This window comes from Purpureocillium lilacinum (assembly GCF_023168085.1).
Source record: "Purpureocillium lilacinum CBS 284.36 DNA, scaffold_6, whole genome shotgun sequence".
NCBI classification, from domain to species: Eukaryota; Fungi; Ascomycota; class Sordariomycetes; order Hypocreales; family Ophiocordycipitaceae; genus Purpureocillium; species Purpureocillium lilacinum.
Window position 1 is genome coordinate 1,489,048 of NW_027072116.1, and position 20,448 is coordinate 1,509,495.

The following is a 20,448-nucleotide window of genomic DNA, read 5'->3' on the forward strand; positions in this document are numbered from 1 at the left end:
TTAGGAACGTCCGCTATCTTTGCTGCTAGCACCCGCACGATTAGGTTTGGGCAATTTTTGGATTAGGGCACCTGCGCCATCTTTGCTGGTAGTGTCGTCGGTCTCTTCGTCGTAGGGGAGTTCGGGGACTTCATCGTCGGTGTCTTCGTCGTAGGGGAGTTCGGGGACTTCGTCGTCGGTGTCTTCGCCGTAATAATATCTCCCTGGTTTCTCGGGCTTGTTTCGGAGGTGGGGGTGTATGCCTCTAAAGACCATGACGCGAGGAGGGGTGCCACTCCCATCGTATTTAGTATCGGTGGCGGACCATACGCTGCCGCTATGTTTAGTGCTGGAATATTCCCAGCTATCGTTGTCCGTGATTTCGTCGTCGGCGAGTTCGTCGTCGGCGAGTTTGTTGCCAGAACCGCCTCTACCAGACTCCTTGTTGTGGGAGATGGCTGTGTCCGGCACCTCGGCCGGGTTCGTTGGTGCAGCCCCGGTGGTTGTTGGCGCGGCGTTGCGCTGCGCGATTCTCGCCACGGAGCGGGAGGTTCGTGTTCCCATTGGAGTGGCGAGAGCCAGCCCCTGAATGAGAGCGAGAGTAGCAATCGAGGTCTTCATGTTTTGTTTTCCTCCTTATGCAGGCGGTTGCTGATAATTGTCGTGGTTTTTGTGTGGGCTGAGTGAGACTGTGCAAAGGCTGAATGTGACTGTGTTGACTGCACGAATGAGACTGCGTGGGCTGAATGAGAGTCACTGGTGTGTAGACTGAATAAGACTGTGTTGACTGACTGAGATTGTGTAGGCCGAATGTGACTATGCAGACTGAATGTGACTACGCTGGATGCATGAGACAAGAAGTGCGTCTACGAGTCAGTTCGACTACTTATTATATAGTAAAGCACCATAGTATAGTCGTATAACATTGATAGATATACGGTCTGGTACTAGAGTCCCAAGCATAAAGACTCATCTAGTCAAGATGATACCCATCAATGCTAGCAAGCTCTATGTTCTATCCTACACGTCAACTAGGCGGTTGGGCGAGATTCGCATAAACGCGGACAAGGCCGAAAGAAAACAGACTTCGCCAGCGGTCACTGATGCGCATCGACAGGCCGCCCAGCATCTACAATAGAGAAGCATAGGCCGGCCCCAAGTCCACGATGCCGTTGCATGCGGCAGGATTCATGCGGTCCGCTCTTGCCGGGCTTGAGAAGGGTGTTGCGCGCTTCGCATGAGAGGGACTCAACCTAATTACGCATGTTGATGCCTTTAAGCGGTGTCTGGCACCCACTATCAGTTCACGCGTGGGCGACGGCCCCGCGGCGCTCTCCAATCGGCACATGTCTGCGCCGCTCTGCTTGAACTATGGTAAAAGCTTGGGTCACGTATGTAAGCATTGATGCCGCGTGCCGTATGCGCACAACGAAACGTCATCATCGCACAGTACACGGCCTCAAGCGCAAGACACGTCTCTCGCATTCTGCTCAATGCACGGCTGGCCCGGCACGGCTGGCTCGGCACGGCCGGCCCTGAGCCTCTACTGGCGCAGGTCGCGTCCGGGGGGGGGGGGGGGGGGGCGTGCATTGCGATGGCCTGCCAGCGTCAGGCAAAGTACCGAGGCCAGTGAGGGCATCCGCCGTCCGCGCCGGAGGTTGGCTGGCCGCCGGGCATGCCCGGCTTTACGCACGTAATTTAGCACGATATGTATGTAGTTCATGTCCCCGACTCCCGCAGCGACTACCCCAGTGGAAGATTCTCTTTTTCCAACGGGCATTGCCCCAGCACGCCATCGCCTCCGACGTCAGCCCGTCCAAAACCCGGCCCCCAGGCACCGCCCACGGCTCCAGCGCTTCCAACGGAAGTTACTAATCCCCCGCGCCCTTACAAATGGTCAACCAGCGGGCTGGCGAATCGGCGGCCCTCCGCGTGAGGTGACGTGCTCAAGTTCCCAGTGTGCTCTCACCTCGGCGCGCCCTTTCGACCGGGTCACCCACCATGCACCACCACCACCAGCCTGGGCAAGCTGGGCACTCGCCCGCCCACCCGCCCGTCTCTGTGGGCAGAGCGCGGCGATGCGTCTCCGTTTTTTGCGCTGAGGCAGTGAGGGGAGAGGGGGGCACACCCTGATTTGAGATCTGGCAATGGATTGGTAGGACGGATGGGGAAATCGTCAAAGTGTCAAACATGACACTTGCAGAGGGCGCGCGCTGTGCGACTCTCTCACGCAAGCGTATAAAGCTGTGGCACTCCCGCCGGACAGCGAGCAGACGTAGCAGCAAACAACACCAACGAAAAACGTCACTGCACAGAACCTGGAGCTTTCGTATAAGCCGAGGTCATAAGTTGGCGACGAAGTATAAAATTGCTCTCAGGCGCGCCAACCTCAAAGACGCCATTCGCCACAGCTGGGAGACAGAGAACTGCCATATCCCATCTTCATCTTCATTACTCTGAGGATCACTTCTCTCAACACCAATCTCATCACACCTAAATCATCCACATCACCATCGTCATGGCCGTAACCGCCTCGGTCCCGCGCGGCGACGTCACCGCCACCCTCAACTACTACAACCCCCCGGCCGACAAGTCGGCCGCGCCCTTCAACTTCGTCGACACCCCGCCGGCGGGCCAGCCGCAGCGCAACTACTCCGACGCCGCGCACGAGACGCTCATCCGGGACCTGCGCGGCCAGGAGTCCGCCTTCTCGCTCGACCGCGACGCCTTCCAGGTGCTGCGCGACGTGCCCGAGTCCGCCGAGCGCGCGTTCCTCGACGACGAGGCCATCCGCCGCAACTACTACCCCGAGGTCGAGCGCCTGCTGCTCGACAGCATCCCCGGCTCCAACCGCGTGCGCATCTTCGACCACACCATCCGTCGCGCTGACCCGGCCGCGTCGCGCAACCCCGTCACGCGCGTGCACATCGACCAGACGGCCCCGTCGGTCGAGAAGCGCGTGCGCCGCTACTTTGAGGGCGACGAGGCGGAGGCCCTCCTGCGCGGGCGCTACCGCATCGTCAACGTCTGGCGGCCCCTCAACAAGAACCCCGTCGAGTCCTTCCCGCTTGCCTTTGCCTCCACGTCGACGCTCGAGGACGCTGATGTCATCCCCATCGAGCACCGCTACGCAGACGGCTACCTCGGCCAGACGGCCGCCATCCGCCACAACCCCGCCCAGAAGTGGTACTACCTTAGTGGTATGACGGGCAGCGAGCGCGTCCTGCTCGAGTGCTTCGATAGCGAGTCCCTCAAGCCCGGCTCCAAGATTGGCGGCCGCGTCCCACACTCGGCCTTTGTCGACCCCCGGACCCGGCCCGAGGCCGAGGGCCGCGAGAGCATCGAGGTGCGCGCGCTCGTCTTTGGCCCGTGAGCCAGGCGCACGCGACACACTGCCTAATATGAAACGATACACACGATGAGAGCATGTAGGGATGAGGAGTTGGCGTTGGATTCTTGTCACCGTCCAGGTTGCACAGCTAGCATAATTTCAGTAATAGAAGATCTTTGATGACGCCGGTCTCTGCCGAGTGAGCTATTATGCACATGCCTCCCGCGTTTCTCATTGTGCACTCCATGACGCCCGGCAGTACGCCGGATTCGTCCGGTCCCATAGACCGCCCAGGCGCAAAACGACAACTGCACAGCAGAACCTCCTGGTATTTGTGACGAAAGTTGCCAACGTCAGACGCAAGACCGAAGCCACATAAACCACAGCCAAACGAAAGGAAACCGAGTCAAATCCGCCGGGCCGATGACACCCCAGCAACGGGGCAGGCTCCGTCCAAGGAAAGAAATCCACATTGCCACATCAACCCCCAACCGCAGCGCCAGAAAAGTGCAAAGAAACCCCCCCTTCGACAGCCAATGTCCGTCATCAGCAGTCGGATGATCTATCTCATCGCTGCAGTTGAGAACAAAATGGACGACGCAAACCATGCCATCAAGACCAAAACCACCGTGTGGATGCAGTCCCTGCCGGCAGGCCAACAACAACCGAGACGCCACGCTTATTGACCGCAAATGCAACGTAATATCCAGATAGCAGACGGTATACCCGTTGCGCATCAATCAATACCTGCGCGGCTTGCCGCGGCCGCTGCCGGCCGTTCCCTGGCGGCTCATGGCCACGCCGCCGACGCTGCTCTGCCGGCTGGCCGGCTGCAGGGTCTCTCGCAGGCTGCTGGTGGCCGGTGCGGCATCCTCGAGGACTTCGGCGTAGTTCTCCAACTCGGCCGGGTCGCGGGCCAACGCCGCGAAGCCCATGTACTTGCCGGACTTGTAGGGCGTTGAGACCGTCTCAAAAGTCTTGCGAGGACCCTTGGGGTTGTCCAGGTGGCTGCCCGGTTTTCGGGTGTGGTCGTAGTGCTTGAGGGCCGTGATTACCTGCATGTCCGCCTTGAAGTCGTCGTCGCGCGTCTGAGGGATGGCGCTGTTCTCGCTGCTGGCTTTGAGAGACGTCTTCAGGTAGTAGCTCGGCTGGCCGACCGGGATCTTGGGATCCACCTGGGAGTGCATGAGGTCCAGATTGGCAGGAAGCTCATAGTTCGCAACACCCTCGATGCCGAGAAGCTTATCGTCGACGAAGTTCTGGTTGGCGTTGCCCCGAGTGCTCCTAGTTTGATGCGAGACTTGTCGCTCCATAGCAGCCGAAGAAGCTTGCTCGCCGTCACCAGAGTCGCTATCCTCGGGCGACGAGTCGCTGCCCGTGACGCGATGACGCACCATGGACTTGTGGGCGGCGAGGGCGGCTGTATTGTAGTGCATTGACAGTTCCTTATCGGTGAAGAGGCTCCCAATACTGTAGTCGGCGCCGCGCTTCTTGGCCTCGTTGCGCATCTTCTCCGACTGCCAGAATGGCGTCGTGTTGTTTGGGTCCAGAGCCCGGCGCGACGGCGCGGGGGAGCCATCGTCTTCGCCGCCATTGCGCTTTCGCTTCTTGCCCTCGGAGAAGTCGTCGGCTTCTTTGCGGTTGCGCGTCGTGCGCTTACCCGGGTGGCCGCCGGGGCTGCCCGGGTTGGCGAGGCTGAACTGTGAAGGATGTAGGAGCAGCGCATTGGTCTCACTAATCTCAAAGGCCTCCTTCTCCTTAACAAGGCGGTTCTTCTTGTTGGTGAGCTGGTTGATCAGGCGGTCCCGCATGGTGCTGTTGAGCGCCTCGTGCTCGCGCTTGGCCGTCTCCATCTTGAACGTGAATGTGTTTTGGAACTCTTGTACCTTGCGCTCGTATTCGTTCTGTATATGGCAAATTGTAATTAGCACAGTCAGTCGCTACGCTGGGCCGCGTCGCAGCTCACCTTGGCCTGGGTGAGGGAGAAGTCGCGAATCTCCCAGAGGTCCTGAATGTCGGACATGAACTGGGGCAGCTGGACGCCGGCCATGTCCATGAGACTTCTGGCGGACTCGGCGTGCATCGGCGTGCCCATGGTCTGGTTGTATTCATCTTGGAGCCGAGAAGCGACGTCGAGAGCGTCATCGGCGTAGGGGTCGAACTTTTGCATGTGGTTGATCTCGAACTGGATCTTTTGGAGCTGGTCGCGGTAGGTCGAGTCCTTGTCATCTTGAAACTTGTCGTTCAAGGCGGCGAGCCGCTCCAAGACTGCCTGTCGCTTGCGGTCTCGCTTCGATTGCGTGGTCGGGGGAGGCGACCGTCGTTCGGCCTTCGCGCCGAGGGCGGAGGAGACGGCGGCTTCGCTGGCGGCCATTGCGCGTCGGTGTCGGAGACCGGGTATGGCGGGAGAAAAGAAATATAGACAGAGGTCCCGGGCAGATTACAGCCGCGGGCAGGTAATCGCAGGAGGGGGCCGCTGTCGCGAGGGCCACGGGGCCGGAAGCGCCTGTGTGGATTCTGCCCGCTCGCTTGAAGCGAAGCTGCCGTCCGCGGTTGGCAAACTGCAGCCCTGCGGGCGCCGAGACAAAGACGGGGGCAGAATAAACAAGGCGGCTTGCCTGACAAGATTGGCAAGAGGAGGCGAGGGGAGCTTGGAGAGAGCAGAAACGGGCGAGGTTGCAGCGGTGCGCGACGAGGACGAGCGGTGCTATGGTGGTGTTGTTGCGGTCGAGGGGGAAAAGGTCAGCCGGCAGCAAGCGGGTGGCCGTCTCAGTGTCAGGCGCCGGCCGGCGATTGTGCCAGCATTGAATGGCCTTGCTGGGGCGTCGTGTTAGTGTTAGTGGGTTAGCGCCGCCCTCACCGCCTGCCTTGGACGGGCGGCTGGGCCCGAAAGGGGAGGCCGGCACTCACAAGCTGGCACAGTGCCAGTCGCCCTGGCCGAAGGCCGTTTCGGACAGTCTGTGCACTGTATCAACGCCAACCCGGACAGACGCGGATCAAATACATGACGCAGTCTTTCCCTTTCCTTGCGGACAATGTGACTATATGTCTGCTTGCGAAAGGGTTAGAGCATGGAATTAAAGGCATAGTATATCAGCAGCCACCCGTCGGCTTAGGGAAACACGTCATGTGCGGTCAGAACGGGCTACGTCGACTGTCGGATACACAGTGCTCTACGTCCTGGCCCTCGGCGCGACCACCATGGTCACCAGCACTGAGGCTCCGGCAGCGGTGCCAATCTCCTCAATATCGACTATGCTTGCTGTAAATCATGAGCCAACTCCTCATCGCCTCAATTGTGCGCATGGCCGTGGAAATGTCGAGGTGACCGGGTTGCGTGTTGTCCGCTCCAGTGTCCGTCTCGCCGCAATATAGCACAGAAGCATTCGACAAAATAGACATAATGCGGGCGTGCAGAGGCAACAATACAGTCGAACCCGCACCGTGAGTCATCAAGTTTGCCGCATCTCCAAAATGAGCCATGATAGTAGCGCATGTATTGCAAGTGTCTCGTCATGAATGTGACCCCAGTCAGCGGCTTGCTTGGTAGATATAATGGGTTCTGAATAATGGATAACGTCGATGTCCTTCACTCTGCGCGAAAACGGTACGTCATTGAGTCGGACAGGGCCTATCGTTGAGGCGCTGTTTCGCAGCACGGCAAGCGGCACAAAATCGACTTCATCACGTTGCATGCCTTCTCATCGATCGTTCAAACCGTGGTAGCACGGCCGCCGTTCTTATAAGCCGCTTCTCAGCTTTTGTAACTGGCTTATTAGACCAAATCCGCCCGGCAACGCCTTCGAGTCCTCCCCTCCACCGGCAGCGCGCTTCGCCGAGGCCGTCTCCTGCGCCGCCCTGCCCTCGCGCCTCGCCGCCTGCTCCATATCCCTGACCAGCTCGCGGTGCCTGTCCTCGACCATCTTGGCGAGGCTCTCGATGAACTTGCTGCGGCCCTTCTCCTCGGCGGTGCCGCGCCACACCGTCGTCAGCTCCTTGAGCTCCTCGATCCGCGTCGCCGCCCGCTCGATGCCCTGCACGGGGTCGTCGCTGCGGTGCAGCAGGTTGGTGATCTCGTCGCGCAGGCCCCGGAGCACCTGCTGTCCCTTTTCCTCGGAGCTCTGCTGCTCTGAGCCCGGTTCCGGCGCCGACACGGAGAGGAAACCCGAGCTGACCGACACCTCGGACGGCGGGAAGGAAAAGTCCATGGCGTCGCCGAATGTCTTGATGACGGACTCGAGACGTGCCCGCACCAGCGTCAGTGTCTGCAGCTGCTTGATGTACTCGGGGTCTTCAGCGTCGCCGACGGTGGCCGAGCCTCCAGATGGTGCCGTGGCGTGATCGTCCTCTCCGTTGGTCGCCTTCGCGGCGCTGTCCTGTGGTGGCAGCCCGCCGGGGACAAACTTCTTGATGTCCTCCTGCAAGGTCTCGTTCATCGTCTCCGACAGGGTCAGGGTCTCTCCCCGCAGCAGCTCCACCTCGTAGGCCAGCCTGCTGCCGCTTCTCAGGATATCGTCGGTCAGCTGCGTGAGCGTGTTGGACAGCCTCGTCGTCTGCGCGTTGAGCTGAGAGAGCAGCGTCTGCGCCTGCGCCGACAGCTCTGACAGGGGCACGGCCTCGGAGCCTCCCGAGGCGGCGACGGGCTTCTGCGCCAAGGGCGGCAGTGTTGCGTTGAGATACGCTGCCGGGTCGAATGACGGGTTAAGAAAGTCTCGCAGGAACTCGTCCGCGGTGTGGCTTGACTTTGGCTCGATGGCCTTGGCCGCTGCTGAGGATGAGCGGCCATTGCGTTGTGAGGCCGACGACGCCGCGCGCCGGCGGCCCTGCTTCAGGTCTGAGGCCATGGCGCACTGCGCTCTCAAACACCCCGCTTCCTCAATTGCGAAAGAGTCGGATTAAATCTTGTCAGTGTAAGCGGCCATGTGAAGGTCGTCCTCGGCCACGGGGTGTGTAAACCAGAGCGTTGATGTAATGAACAGTGAGACCAACAGTGGACGTGCCAGCTAGGCGTGTATTAGAGCGCCTGTTGGACAGCCGACAATGAGCCGATACCTGGGTGCCGTGACCGCTGTGACTGACGTTGCGCCTGCTGAAAGTGGGCCGCCGGCGCCTGTAAAAGAAGCGGAGGCCAGTGCGGCCCTGCAAGGCGCAGGCGCTGCGTCACATCGGGCAGGTCTTCCAGGGCTGACGGGAGCAGCCTAACCTCCCGCAGTGGATATGCTGGAGCGGTTTATGTGGTTGACGGGCGGACAGTTCCTGAACCGGTGACATGGACGGTAATGTCGTCGATACTCTCCCCTACTCAGTGCTGACGCACTCCGCCCCATAGCCCGGTTTCTGCAGCTCTACAAACAGCTGACATGCATTTCTGCCTTGTACATACTTAAAGAGATCCATGGTCTCTTCGTAGACTAGGATCCTCTTCCCTAGCCGCTGTTCACTCGTCGTTCAAAATTCACTTATTCAAGACTACACTGACTTATCCCTCCTGCAGCACAAGTTGACAATCAAGCATAAGTAACAGCGAGCCGGTGACCATCAACATGTCCGACGCCATGCCATCGGCAAACTCACTAGAGGCCAGCACCTCGGGCCAGCAACCAGCCAGTGCAGATGCATCCCACAGTGACCTGTTCGAACTCTCTGGGCGGCGAGGTGCCAGACTCATGGCCGCCATGGAGGCCCCCCGAGACGAGAACCAACACGACGTCGACATTCTCTCCGACAAGGACCTCGAGCGCCTCACCATCCGCCTCAAGAGCGACAGCGAGGACAGCCAAAACATCGTTGCAAAGGCCACCGAGGAGCAACGCAACAGGTTCGACCAATACAAGCATCATTCATTCGTGAAGCGCTGGGAGCCGCTCAGTCCCGAAGCGCCCGTGGACGAGGAGTGGTTCATCGCCGACCCAGAAGTCCTTCCCGAGGACGACCCTGGGTATCTCTGCGAGATGTGTCGACACCTCGACTTCGCGGCTTTATTTAGCCAGCGTGGGTTACCGGGTAACAACGTGCCTTCCATGCCCACCCAGATCAACATCCACGGCATGTGGAAAGTCATGCAGGAGAGTGGGAACAATTGCGCCTTCTGCCGAATATTGCGGCGGAGAATCGTCGAGGGCGGAAGCATTTCCCGAATGGCGGACGATGAGATCAGAGACGGGCAGTTCTACATCAACGTCATCGACGAGGGCCCCGAATACGCTCTCAGACTGGAGATTGAGCTGGAAGGGGACGGAAGGACGGTTGACAGATTTGTCGTGCAGAGAGTCGAGGACAACCCGCAGCAGCCTCTGGCGGGACGATTTGTGCGACAGGATCGAGCCGACATGGACCGACTGAGGCAATGGCTCATGATCTGCGAGGGAACCCATCAGGTCTCTGACAGGAGTCTCGAACCTGTCGACTTGCCCTCGTTACGAGTCATCGATACAGAGGAGCTTCGCGTCTGTGAGGTGAAAACACCGTGTCGATATGCCTGCTTGTCTTATGTCTGGGGAAAGGGCAGTCAGACGCAGTACACCACCGCCACGAGAGACAGCTTGGAGGCCCCGAACGGTCTGCAATCTGTTGCTTTGCCTCAGACGATCAAGGATGCGATCGCGGTCACCAAAGAAGCAAGACTACGGTATCTATGGGTCGACGCTTTATGCATTCTCCAAGATGACCCTGCGGACAAGGCCAACATTATCTCCAAGATGGGTCCCATTTACGGCGGCGCTACGTTGACCATCGTCGCCTCCGCCAACGATAATCCCCACGACGGTCTACCTGGCATGGGCACCGCAAATCGCTCCATCGCACAGGATGTGGCAAGAGTCCAAGGCATAACACTGGCCGTGGGCCTTAGCGATCCGCGTCAACCGATCCCTGATATTGAGAGCTCAGTATGGAGCTCACGGGCGTGGACGTTCCAGGAGCGAGCACTCTCGGCGCGGGCTATCCACTTCACCCGCTCCCAAATGGTCTTCAAGTGCCTCCACGGCGCCGTCATGCTCGAAGAGACCGTCCCGACCCTCGACCCGGCATTCCAGCATTCGAGGATCGAAGACCAGGCGCAGTCAGATCTCATGTACCTGGCGTGGGCCCATCCGTCACTGAGTCGATTCGAAAACGTGGGGTTGTCGTCACGGGACGCGGGCGCGACGATAATGATATCCGGCGACGTCGACATCGAGGAGTTTCTGAAGATGAGTTTGGAGGAGAAAGGGAAGATAGCACCCGTGTTTAACATTGCGGTGGACGCGCCGCGCGACTTCATGGGGTCGCTTAGCGGTACGGACGGCGGTTCGACGCCCTGGGATCTGTACCGCCGCGCAGTGGACGATTACACGAAGCGCAAGCTGACGTGGGAGTCTGACGCCGTAAACGCCTTCTCCGGCGTGGAGCACATCGTCCGACAGGGCATAAACACCAAGTTTTGGTTCGGGCTGCCCTCGTTTGCGTTCGAGAAGGCGTTGCTCTGGCAGGCTAGGGAGCCTCTCACGCTGCGGGCTCGGAACGACGAGGCTCTTTTTCCGAGCTGGTCGTGGGCCGCCTGGCGAGGCCAGGTATCCTACCGCGGGAGGGGGTGGAAGAACTCTGTACTCTGGGATTCCGTCTCCGTGATACGGTGGTTCGTCAGAGAAAGTCCGCAGTGGTTCATCGACAGGTTCAACGGCGGAGGGGATAAGACGGACGAGGAGGTGCAAGCTTTCACGCAGCAGGTATCGAAAGCCAAGCTGCTCTTGAGGGAGCTCGACGCCGATTCACTACGCCACCTGGATGCCGTGGGAGAGGACGGCTGGGTTGTGAAGCACGACGAGGAGTATAACCGCCACATCTACTCTCACGATGCTTATCCAGGGGTCAGGTTCACCTACCCCGTCAATCTCCCCGGCCAGGACATCAACGACCTCCCCGACACAAACGGCGTCCTTATCTTTTCCGCTCACGTGGTGCCAATCGTTCCCTGCGACATGACAAACACCACCTTCAAGATGACCCTCGAATATCGATTCCTGCAACTCGGCCTCAACGACGAGTCCCGCTCCGCCAACTACCGGCCCCCCTGGCAGCGCATCGTCTACCACCAAGGCTACCGCGCCGGCTTCCTCACCCTCAACAACGAGACCCTCCTCCCGACCGAGGACGACGGCTGCGAGTACCACCTCGCGGCCATCTCGCGCGGGAGCCTGCCACACATCCCGCCCCCGCCGCCAGGCTGGGACGCCTACTGGGGGTACGAGCCGCGCAAGATCCAGGAGTCGCTCTTCGACGAGGAGTGGCGCCTCGGCCCCAGCAAGCTCATCGTGCCCGACGAGACGGCCGAGCCGTCGACGCGGAAGTCGCAGAACGAGGAGGGCGATCCGCACTGGGACGCGGGGCGGTTTCAGGGTATCAGCGTGTTTGACGTCTACGAGGTGTTGCTCCTGAGGACGGCGGATGGGCTGTCGCGGAGGATGGGGGCGGGTAAGATGAGTTACTGCGCCTTCTCGGCGGCGCGTCCAGAGGAGATGCTCGTTAAGCTTGCGTAGTGTTTTTGGCCCGATGATGAAAGGTGTGTATGTGAGGGAGAGTCGTGGCTAACTTGAGCATACTATGAGGTAGGTTCAAAGTCGTTTGGTGTTCGGCGATGGGAGCTCTTGGGTAAATATCAGCGTCTCAGTTCAAGGGCAAGTTTATGAGTATGATTGAATATCGTGCTCGCCGCCTTGATGAAGTGGCTCTTGAGCACGCGACCAACACAAGAGGACAATCGTCTCACGTTGCGAACCGAAGCCTATACATAGATGTAACCCATAGATGGACTTTTATTGGGGCCTTTTTGCAAGTGCCTCCCAGGAGGAGCTCACTGCATCATACCATGCGTGCCACCTCTCCACATCCATCATTGCTCCATCCAGCGGACAGTCATGTTCCCGTGGTTGTTAGTCGACGAAAGGGCGCGTGGTGACGACGTTGGGCAACGGGGATGCTTAACGGCGGCCACAGCAGGTCCAATGAAAACACACTCGCACAGGACCCCGGCGACCCCTCCTGTAAGCTTTGTGCTACAGTGGAAGACCGCCCGGCTCGCCTCGCCTAAACCGGAGGCCCGCCCGGCCGGTGGCCACTGGCGCCTTTCCCAACTCGACTTTCAACTTCACTCGCCTGTTTTCCGCACTAGCTCGTTGACACCTCCGACCGACCGGGCATCGCCGCCGCCGCTGCACACAACCTGGAACGTCCAACGTAAAGCCATGAGCGAGCCGCCCGCCGAAGAAGAGATGCGCATCGACCCGGCCAGAGCACAGGCCCTCATCAGCCAGCTCGCCTCGGTCAAGGACCGCGTCGCCGCGCTGGCTGGCGGCCGGAATGTGAGTATCACTGTGCCTTTCATCCACCCCAGAGGGTCGGCGGCGACCCATGTCATATACAGACTTGCCTTGTTCTTCCTTTGCCATCATGACGAGTGCCCCCCTTTTTTCACTTTAATTGTTTTCCCACTGACAAACGCGCAGGTCCGCCTCGTCGCCGTGTCCAAGCTCAAGCCCGCCAACGACATCCTCGCCCTGCACCAGGATCCCGCCCGCCACGCCCACTTTGGCGAGAACTACGCCCAGGAGCTGAGCCAAAAGGCCGACCTGCTGCCGCGCTCCATCCAGTGGCACTTTATCGGCGGCCTGCAGTCTGGTGCGTTGGCGTGACCCCTTTTCTTCAACATCAACTTCAACTTCAACACTCACCACAACCACCTTCTTTCACTTGAGTGGACTGAAACGGAGTGAGTGAGTTGCTAAACGACAGACTGACTGACTGGTCGACCGTGTTCCTGGAAAACAGGCCACTGCAAGAACCTCGCCAAGATCCCCAACCTCTTCTGCGTCTCCAGCGTCGACACCCTCAAAAAGGCCCGCCTCCTCAGCGCCGCCCGCGCCGCCCTCCTCGCCGCCGATCCCTCCCTCCCCAAGCTCTCCGTCCACGTCCAGGTCAACACCTCGGGCGAGGACGCCAAGTCGGGCTGCGCCCCGGGCCCGGACACCGTCGCCCTGTGCCGCGAGATCCTCGAGCACTGCGCCGCCGGCCTCGACCTCCTCGGCCTCATGACCATCGGCGCCATCGCCCGCAGCAAGGCCACCACCGCCGACTCCGAGAACGAGGACTTTGTCGCCCTCCGCGAGCAGCGCGACCTCGTCGCCAGGGAGCTCGGCCTCGACCCGCAACGGCTCGAGCTGAGCATGGGCATGAGCGAGGACTTTGAGGGCGCCATTGCCATGGGCAGCGGCGAGGTGAGGGTCGGGAGTACCATCTTTGGCCAGAGGCCCGCAAAGGCCGATGCCAAGATTAAGGATTAAAATGTCAAACCACCTAATAATGTAGATGATAGATTTCATCCAACTGTATTAAGCGCCTGTCTGGCTCAGACTAATCCTGGGCCGCGTTGACTGCAGCTACATGTGAGCGAAGCAACGGGGGTGTTTCCGAAGCCGCACCCACAAGGTGGACGGCGCTTCTGCTTCCTCACCTCGCCGCAATGCCATCGCGTATGTGCGCTATGAATCTCCCTGCGCATAGATGCTACCGACTTGGCATGCTTTCGTCCCGACTCATGTTCCACCAGTTTCATCTCCAACAGCCTCAGACATCAATACATACGCTCTCGCGCCTTTGCATCATCCTAGACCTTGAACGTGCCACAAATACTTTTCCCGTGATTCATTTCTCCCTCTCGCCGTACATCTCTGCTAGCTTCAAGCCGCCATGACTCTTAGCGACAGGCGCCAGGACATCTCATGCAAATGTTGGGCTTCCGGGCTGTTCGCGTGACGTCGAATGTCCCATGGAAATCCTATCCTGCATGAGCTTCAGCAACACAGACGGGACCGATTCGTCCGTGGCTCGGATCGTCATTCGGATCATCTACCATTTGGGTCAGCACAGAACAGCTCAAACATATGGTCCGCCGCCTCGGGGCACTCACCTGACTGCCGTAGTTCGGCTCCAGCCGCAAGAGACAGCCAAACTTGCCACCTTCCGAAGTGTGCAAGACGCTGGCTCCCACAATGTTCTTGGGATTCGGGTCCACCATGTCCAACACGCGCCATCTGAAGCCTTCAATCGTCTTGTTGACGAACCGTTCCGTAATCTCCCTCCCACTGCCCTTTCCTGGAGCCAACCCAAAGATCTCCTGTGCCTCGCGAGGGCCTGCGCCGATCTGCTTCCACCTCTTGAAGAAGTCTTCGGCAGACAAATCAGCCGGGTCCATGAATTTATGGATAGCCACTGGCAGCTTGAGCGTGAGCGCCTGCAGCGCGCCAGCCAGGTAGCTGACTCTGATTGTCGGGCTCTTGTCGAACACCCTCTTAGCCTCGAACATTGTCACTTGCTGAGACTGCGCTCCGGGGGCAATGGTGCTTTCGGGGAGGTTCTTGACGTCCCAGGTGAGCTTGCCCTTCTCGGCTTCGTCCAAGTCTAGGGTCGTTGTGAACGACGTCATGGCCCCGGGAGTTTTGTTCGTGAAGTAGGCGATAAGACAAGCCATCTGTCCACGGTATTCAGAGCGAACACCGATTTGGACCTGGCCATCTTCGTAGAGCACACCCTCCGACCGTAGAATGAGCCTGTCGAAGCCCTTCTCCCACCCAGGAGAGAGATGCGCAGCGCTAGCAAGGTTAGGTGGCTTAAGCATCTTGGGCTCGGCCGGCGTTGGCGCATTCATGTCCAGCCCCGCGAGATCCGTGGCACCGTTCGCGTTGCCGTTGGCGCCGCCGTGTCCCTTGCCGCCATTCAGGGGCACAGCAGCACTGAAAGTCCTCTTGAGACTACCAGCCTTGGCCATGCCCAGCTCTGTTCCGTCGGCGTTGGCATCTTTACCTCCAACAACCCACGTCCGCCGGTCGCTGGTGTTGGCGTGTTTCTGATGAAGGCGAGACAGAAGCGCCGACTCGCGCTCCGGGAAGGGCGGCATTTCGTCGCAGACGGTTCTCAGCAGGTCGTCCGTCGGCATTCTAGCCAGGGCCAAGTACTCGCATGCACGCTGTTGCATCTCCGAGTCCAGCGTGTGCGTGTACACGTCAAACGTGTGGAGAAGCTGCGGCTTGATCTCCGGGAAGAGGTTGACAAACTTGACGAAACATGACAGGATCATGGCCCGAGTGCTGGGGGAGCAGGCCGCAAGCTTGCTTCGGAGCGCCATGAACTGCTCAATCGGGCTGCACCGTGCCTGGTCGGCGACCAGATGGCCAAACTCGCCAAGGATGTAGGCCCCAATCTTTACCAGCGTTTCGTGGCAGTGCTCCGATTTGATATGCTGCAGGGCGTTCTGAGCGGCGTACACCTGGAGCTCTTCGTTGTTCGTCACGATCTGGATTACGCGCTGCCAGACCTCGTCGCTAACATGGTCTCCAGCCATGGCAATGAGACGCAGCGAAATGTCCACATACCACTGCACGTCGGTGGCGTACTTTTCCGTGAGAATCGCAATCTTCAAGACCATTTCTTCGCGGATGGCAAAATCGGCGTTCTGCAAATAATGAAGAAGCTCGCCGACAATGATTTGGGCGTTAGTCGCATCGCACATGCTGTAAAGAAGGTCAAGTCCCTTCCGCCGCACGCTGATGTCACGATCTTTGAGAGACCCGAGAATAATGTCTTGGTGCTGCTTGATGGGCCCGAGCGTCTCCGAGCGCGCAGCCAAATGCGTCATGGCCTCCAGGCCCAGATACCGTACATTGGTCTCACGGCTCTGGATGAAGCGGCCAAGGCGAGAAGAGATTTGCTTCATGAGGGCGTGCTCGGTGTCAAGGTGAATAATAAGGTTGATAGCTTCGAATAGGACGGCGTTCTGGGCGTTGTTCTGCTGAACGTTCTTGTTCGCCTCCATGGCGAGATTCAAGATCCTTTCCAAGGACTCGCGGATCATCTCGCGCACGTGGGTATCTTCTGTGAGGGGGGTAAGATACCGCAATATTGCCAATCTCGCCCAGCTCACTTACCTGAAGGAGCAAAGTACTGCAGCAGCCGGAGGAGCTTGACCTGCAGCCAGGGGCAGGGGACCTTGTAGTAGAGGTAGTCGGTGGTGTATTCTCCGTCAATGATGATGCGCTTCAGTCTCGCCGCCGCCTTGGTATACGCTCCCTTGTATTGTTCTAGGTTATCCTGCGCCAGCGTCATGACCAGCGAGGTCACAGAGAGCGCGACACCTAGGTCAGTGTCGTCCATCAAGTGGATGATGCGCTCCGCCCACTGCGGCGAGACAATGTCGGGGTGCTTCCGGTAGAGCCGAAGTAGAGTGAGGGCGGCCTTTTTCTTCACAAACGGCTTGGAGGTCCTGCAGCACAGAGTAAGCACAGGAACATGCGCCATTCGGCGTCAAATGTGGTCACTCACGGTGAGATCAAGAGCCGATGTACCTCCCCGCTCAGGGCCTCTCCCATCTCACGGCCGCCCACGTTGGCAATGGCATGGAGAGCCAGGCAGTTGAACAGCTCGTTATGGTCCATAAGGTCTTTGCGGATGCTGTTGACGACGAGGTGTAGCAGCTCGTGCTTCTCGTGGAGGAAGAGGGTCATGGCGAGGTATCCGATTTGCTTCTCGGAGTACTTGTTGGCCGAGATGAGGTTGACGGCCTCGAGGTGGCCAAAGTCGACGTTCCACCCCAGAATGTAGATGTACAGCAGCTTGCAGACATACTTCTTCTTGTGGTAGCCGCTGAGGTTGCCGTCCTTGAACTTTTGGCGGATGTTGGCCAGCTCCTTGTTGATGCGCTTCTCTTCGAGCTCGCGGGCGCGGGCATTCCTGAGGTCGGCAATGAACTGGACCAGGCCGCGCATGTTGGCATTGCTGCTGCTCGAGCGGCCGAGGAAGCCGGACCCCGAGGACGACATGGCGATGGCGGCGGCGGCTGCGCCTCAGCCTGGTGCCCCTTATTGCGTCGAAGGTCGATGGATGCCCGAGGAGGCAGGGATGGAGTGCGTCCGAGATGCGTTACGCGAGGCCGAAATCCTCAGTCAAGTCGTCGGCGGTCGGAGCGCTGGCATACTCGGGCAGGGTTTCGACGTTGGTTCCCGAGCCTTCGTCAACGGCGCGTCGTCGTCGTCACTGTCGCTGCAGGGTCTCGGGTCGTGTGCGAAACGGCTCAGTCGGATGGGCCCTGGCGGTTGAGGGAGCAGCGGGCTTCCGAGACAAGCGTGCAGCGGTTGGCCTGCGCGAACGTTGCAGCAGTATCGATGGCCAAGCTTGCAGCCGTCCAACGGTCGCAGGCGGTGCAAGCGTCGAGCGGTCGAGGGTCGTGATGCTGGAGAAGGGAGCGGAGGCAATGGACCGTGGTCCAGGTCGTCGTTAGCTCTGGCGGCGGCGGCAGCGGGACACGCGGTTGACCTGAGGTGCTGATGGGATTGGGCCACACCGCGCAGTGGAGGGTAGCCCTGCGGATAGCATTGAGCGGGCGCGAACAGCGCAGTTGAGGGCTTTCCAGTAGCCCGGGGGCACCTAACCCACCACCCAAGCCTCCTGGATCTCCAGTGCCCGCGTTCATCCCGTACTGTTCTGGGGGACCGACCCCTCCACTGGCATGGAAGCTTCCACTGGACGGCCTGTCAGACCAGGGAGGCCCATTGGAACATGACCGTCCTGCCGCGCCCCACCACGGATCCGCCGCCCAAAGCTGCTTCGACGTATCGTAAAAGTCCGGGCAGAAGCTCCCACTTCGTCATCGACCTCCCAACTCCCACCCGTCGGCAGATGCACGCGCTCTGCAGAACTGGCATGTAATGTCGCCATGCGCGTGGCCAGCCTCGGCACTGCTGGGCAAGGGCTGGCAGCGCCTGTCCCTGCTCAGCGGTCCCCCCCTGGCGCTCAATGCCGCGGCCTGCAACGGCCGACGCTCGTACGCCGTCCTCTCCGGCGGCGCGCCGCGGTTCCAGGTCTTCAACAGGCGCACAAAGTGGCTCCAGAAGGAGCGCGCCGCCTCCAACCCTGAGGAGGGCCGCCAGGCGGACTACCTCAAGGACGAAGTCGCCGTGCGGCTCACGGACCGGTTGCTGGTGAGCACCGCTTCGCCTACCCGTCGCAAGACGCACGTCGTCGTCGTGCTGACTCCCGTATGCAGGACATCAACCGGCAGTTTCCCCGCGTCCTCGATCTCGGCGCCAACTCGTGCAACATTGCGCGCGCCCTGGTGCAGGAGAACCCGGACCCGGACCCGTCTACGCCAGAATCACCACCGCTGGCGACGCGGATATCGGAACTCGTCGCCGCCGACTCGTCCGAGACGCTTCTGTACCGCGATGCGGACCTCGACTTCAACAAGAAGCTTAACATCACGCGGCAGGTCCTGGAGGACGAGGAGACTCTCCCCTACGAGGCAGAGTCGTTCGACCTGGTCCTGAGCTCCCTGAGCATGCACTGGATCAACGACCTCCCGGGCATTCTGTCACAAATCAACAACGTCCTGAAGCCGGACAGCCCCTTCATCGGGGCCATGCTCGGCGGCGATACCCTTTTCGAGCTGCGCACGTCCCTCCAGCTCGCGGAGCAGGAGCGCAGAGGCGGCATTTCTCCCCACGTCTCCCCGTTGGCCGACGTCAGGGACGTGGGAGGCTTGCTACAAAAGGCCGGCTTCAAGATGTTGACGGTGGATGTCGACGACATCATTGTCGACTACCCGGACACATTTGCGCTCATGCAAGACTTGCAGTCCATGGGCGAGAACAATGCCATCCTCGGCCGAGAGATGGGCCCCATCCGACGTGATGTGTTGATGGCCAACGAAGCCATATACAGGGAGCTTCATGGAAACCCGGACGGGTCCATCCCAGCAACCTTTAGGATCATATACATGATTGGGTGGCGTGAAGGAGAGAATCAGCCGAAACCGCTTGCAAGAGGAAGCGGCGAGCTAAATCTGAAGGACATTTTGGAAAAGAAGTAATCGCCCTGCCGGAGCGCTGTACCAACAGGCAGAGGAGACGATGCCAAACGACCATGTAGTACGTTGTATGTAGCATAATCGAGAAATCGCTAAATTCCCTGCAGCGACTCTACTTCTTTTTGCTGTTCTTCCGTGTAACATGCGCCATTTCACCGGTTGCCAAATTTCCCCCCTTTACACCCTGCGCCAGTCCGTCATTGTCCGCCCAATGCAGCCCAGGCCAGCCACGTCCACCAGCTTCTCGTGCCAACTCAGCAGGACGCTCATGGCGGCCGTTGCGGGCTCGTTGGACACGCCGGGCCGCGCGCCAATCTGGCTGAAGCCGCCCGTCGACTGCGGCGTGACCTTGGAGGGCGTGCGCCCGGCGCCGCCGTTTGACCCCATGGCCATGCCCTTGTAGCTGCGCACCGTCAGTTAGTGGCCGAGTTCAGTTTTCGTCGAGGAAGGAAGGACGCCGCATCAACGCACATGTACTTCATGAGCACGTCCAGGGACTCGCTGCCGCCGGGGGACTCGTAGATGCCGCGCAGGAGCGGGCTCATGTCGCTGGCCTTGATGGATTGCAGGACCTCGATGATTGTTTGCAGATGGGCCTCCTGTCACGGGCAATCAGATGTCAGTCAGCTTTGTTCCCCTGCGACCTCGTCGGTCCGGCTCGGGGTTCCCTGATCGTCTGCGCGCGCACCTTTGCCCCGTCGGTTCCGTTGTAGACGGGCGTCTCCAGGCATCCCCGCAGGGCGCCCTCGGCGTCGCCGCCCCTCAGCAGCTGCCTGACCTGGCCGGCGAGCTGGCGCACCTCCGCCTCTGAGATCTCGGGCTGCGGGGGGTGCAGCGTCGAGGTGTCGAAGTTGACGCTCGAGTCCTCGGTCAGGGCGTCGATGTTGATGGTGCGCCAGGCGTCGCTGAGCGACGCGCTGGTGTGTTGCTGGATGATGGACATGGTGACTGTCCGCGGCGCTGGCTTGCCCGGGGGTTCGGCGGGGTGGAAGGTTCGTCGGGCGAGGGCGATGCCTGTGCGGGTCGTCGGGGAGGCGAGCGGTGGCTTCTCGAGAGCTATTCGCGACGCATGTCACGATAGGAGGAGCTGCGTCACGGATGGCGGGGTGGATGGCACGGCTGACGACTTGGCAGGCTGCTGTGGGGCAGGTCTGATGGAAGTGCTGGTGTCAGCATGGGTTAGTGAGACACCCTAACTCACTCCTCTTCATCACACTGCAGGAGGTACTCTACTAGCAGCTTGTTCAAG

At 60.0% G+C, this 20,448-nt stretch overlaps 9 protein-coding genes across 9 annotated transcripts; 4 read left to right on the forward strand and 5 right to left on the reverse strand.

The window, feature by feature from the left end:
- Positions 1 to 600, reverse strand: PLICBS_008353 (uncharacterized protein; the record flags this gene model as incomplete). The annotated part of the gene is made up of 1 exon (XM_065601376.1): positions 1 to 600. The coding sequence occupies one exon, from the start codon at positions 598 to 600 to the stop codon at positions 1 to 3; it is 600 nt and encodes a 199-aa protein (XP_065457448.1).
- Positions 601 to 2,497: 1,897 nt separating this feature from the next.
- Positions 2,498 to 3,352, forward strand: PLICBS_008354 (uncharacterized protein; the record flags this gene model as incomplete). The annotated part of the gene is made up of 1 exon (XM_018324130.2): positions 2,498 to 3,352. The coding sequence occupies one exon, from the start codon at positions 2,498 to 2,500 to the stop codon at positions 3,350 to 3,352; it is 855 nt and encodes a 284-aa protein (XP_018177309.2).
- A 698-nt stretch (positions 3,353 to 4,050) lies between these two features.
- PLICBS_008355 (uncharacterized protein) lies at positions 4,051 to 5,684 on the reverse strand (the record flags this gene model as incomplete). The annotated part of the gene is made up of 2 exons (XM_018324129.2): positions 4,051 to 5,214; positions 5,277 to 5,684. The coding sequence occupies 2 exons, from the start codon at positions 5,682 to 5,684 to the stop codon at positions 4,051 to 4,053; spliced, it is 1,572 nt and encodes a 523-aa protein (XP_018177308.1).
- Positions 5,685 to 7,050: 1,366 nt separating this feature from the next.
- PLICBS_008356 (uncharacterized protein) lies at positions 7,051 to 8,154 on the reverse strand (the record flags this gene model as incomplete). Its single annotated transcript, XM_018324127.2, has 1 exon — positions 7,051 to 8,154. One exon carries the CDS (start codon positions 8,152 to 8,154, stop codon positions 7,051 to 7,053), a length of 1,104 nt encoding a protein of 367 aa, XP_018177306.1.
- Positions 8,155 to 8,853: 699 nt separating this feature from the next.
- PLICBS_008357 (uncharacterized protein) lies at positions 8,854 to 11,826 on the forward strand (the record flags this gene model as incomplete). The annotated part of the gene is made up of 1 exon (XM_018324126.2): positions 8,854 to 11,826. One exon carries the CDS (start codon positions 8,854 to 8,856, stop codon positions 11,824 to 11,826), a length of 2,973 nt encoding a protein of 990 aa, XP_018177305.2.
- Positions 11,827 to 12,531: 705 nt separating this feature from the next.
- PLICBS_008358 (uncharacterized protein) lies at positions 12,532 to 13,626 on the forward strand (the record flags this gene model as incomplete). Its single annotated transcript, XM_065601377.1, has 3 exons — positions 12,532 to 12,648; positions 12,793 to 12,964; positions 13,115 to 13,626. The coding sequence occupies 3 exons, from the start codon at positions 12,532 to 12,534 to the stop codon at positions 13,624 to 13,626; spliced, it is 801 nt and encodes a 266-aa protein (XP_065457449.1).
- Positions 13,627 to 14,062: 436 nt separating this feature from the next.
- Positions 14,063 to 17,157, reverse strand: PLICBS_008359 (uncharacterized protein; the record flags this gene model as incomplete). Its single annotated transcript, XM_018324125.2, has 4 exons — positions 14,063 to 14,191; positions 14,253 to 16,213; positions 16,267 to 16,601; positions 16,661 to 17,157. 4 exons carry the CDS (start codon positions 17,155 to 17,157, stop codon positions 14,063 to 14,065), a joined length of 2,922 nt encoding a protein of 973 aa, XP_018177304.2.
- Positions 17,158 to 18,042: 885 nt separating this feature from the next.
- PLICBS_008360 (uncharacterized protein) lies at positions 18,043 to 19,202 on the forward strand (the record flags this gene model as incomplete). Its single annotated transcript, XM_018324124.1, has 2 exons — positions 18,043 to 18,315; positions 18,381 to 19,202. 2 exons carry the CDS (start codon positions 18,043 to 18,045, stop codon positions 19,200 to 19,202), a joined length of 1,095 nt encoding a protein of 364 aa, XP_018177303.1.
- Positions 19,203 to 19,376: 174 nt separating this feature from the next.
- Positions 19,377 to 20,142, reverse strand: PLICBS_008361 (uncharacterized protein; the record flags this gene model as incomplete). The annotated part of the gene is made up of 3 exons (XM_018324123.1): positions 19,377 to 19,602; positions 19,671 to 19,798; positions 19,888 to 20,142. The coding sequence occupies 3 exons, from the start codon at positions 20,140 to 20,142 to the stop codon at positions 19,377 to 19,379; spliced, it is 609 nt and encodes a 202-aa protein (XP_018177302.1).
- Between the last annotated feature and the right edge of the window lie 306 nt (positions 20,143 to 20,448).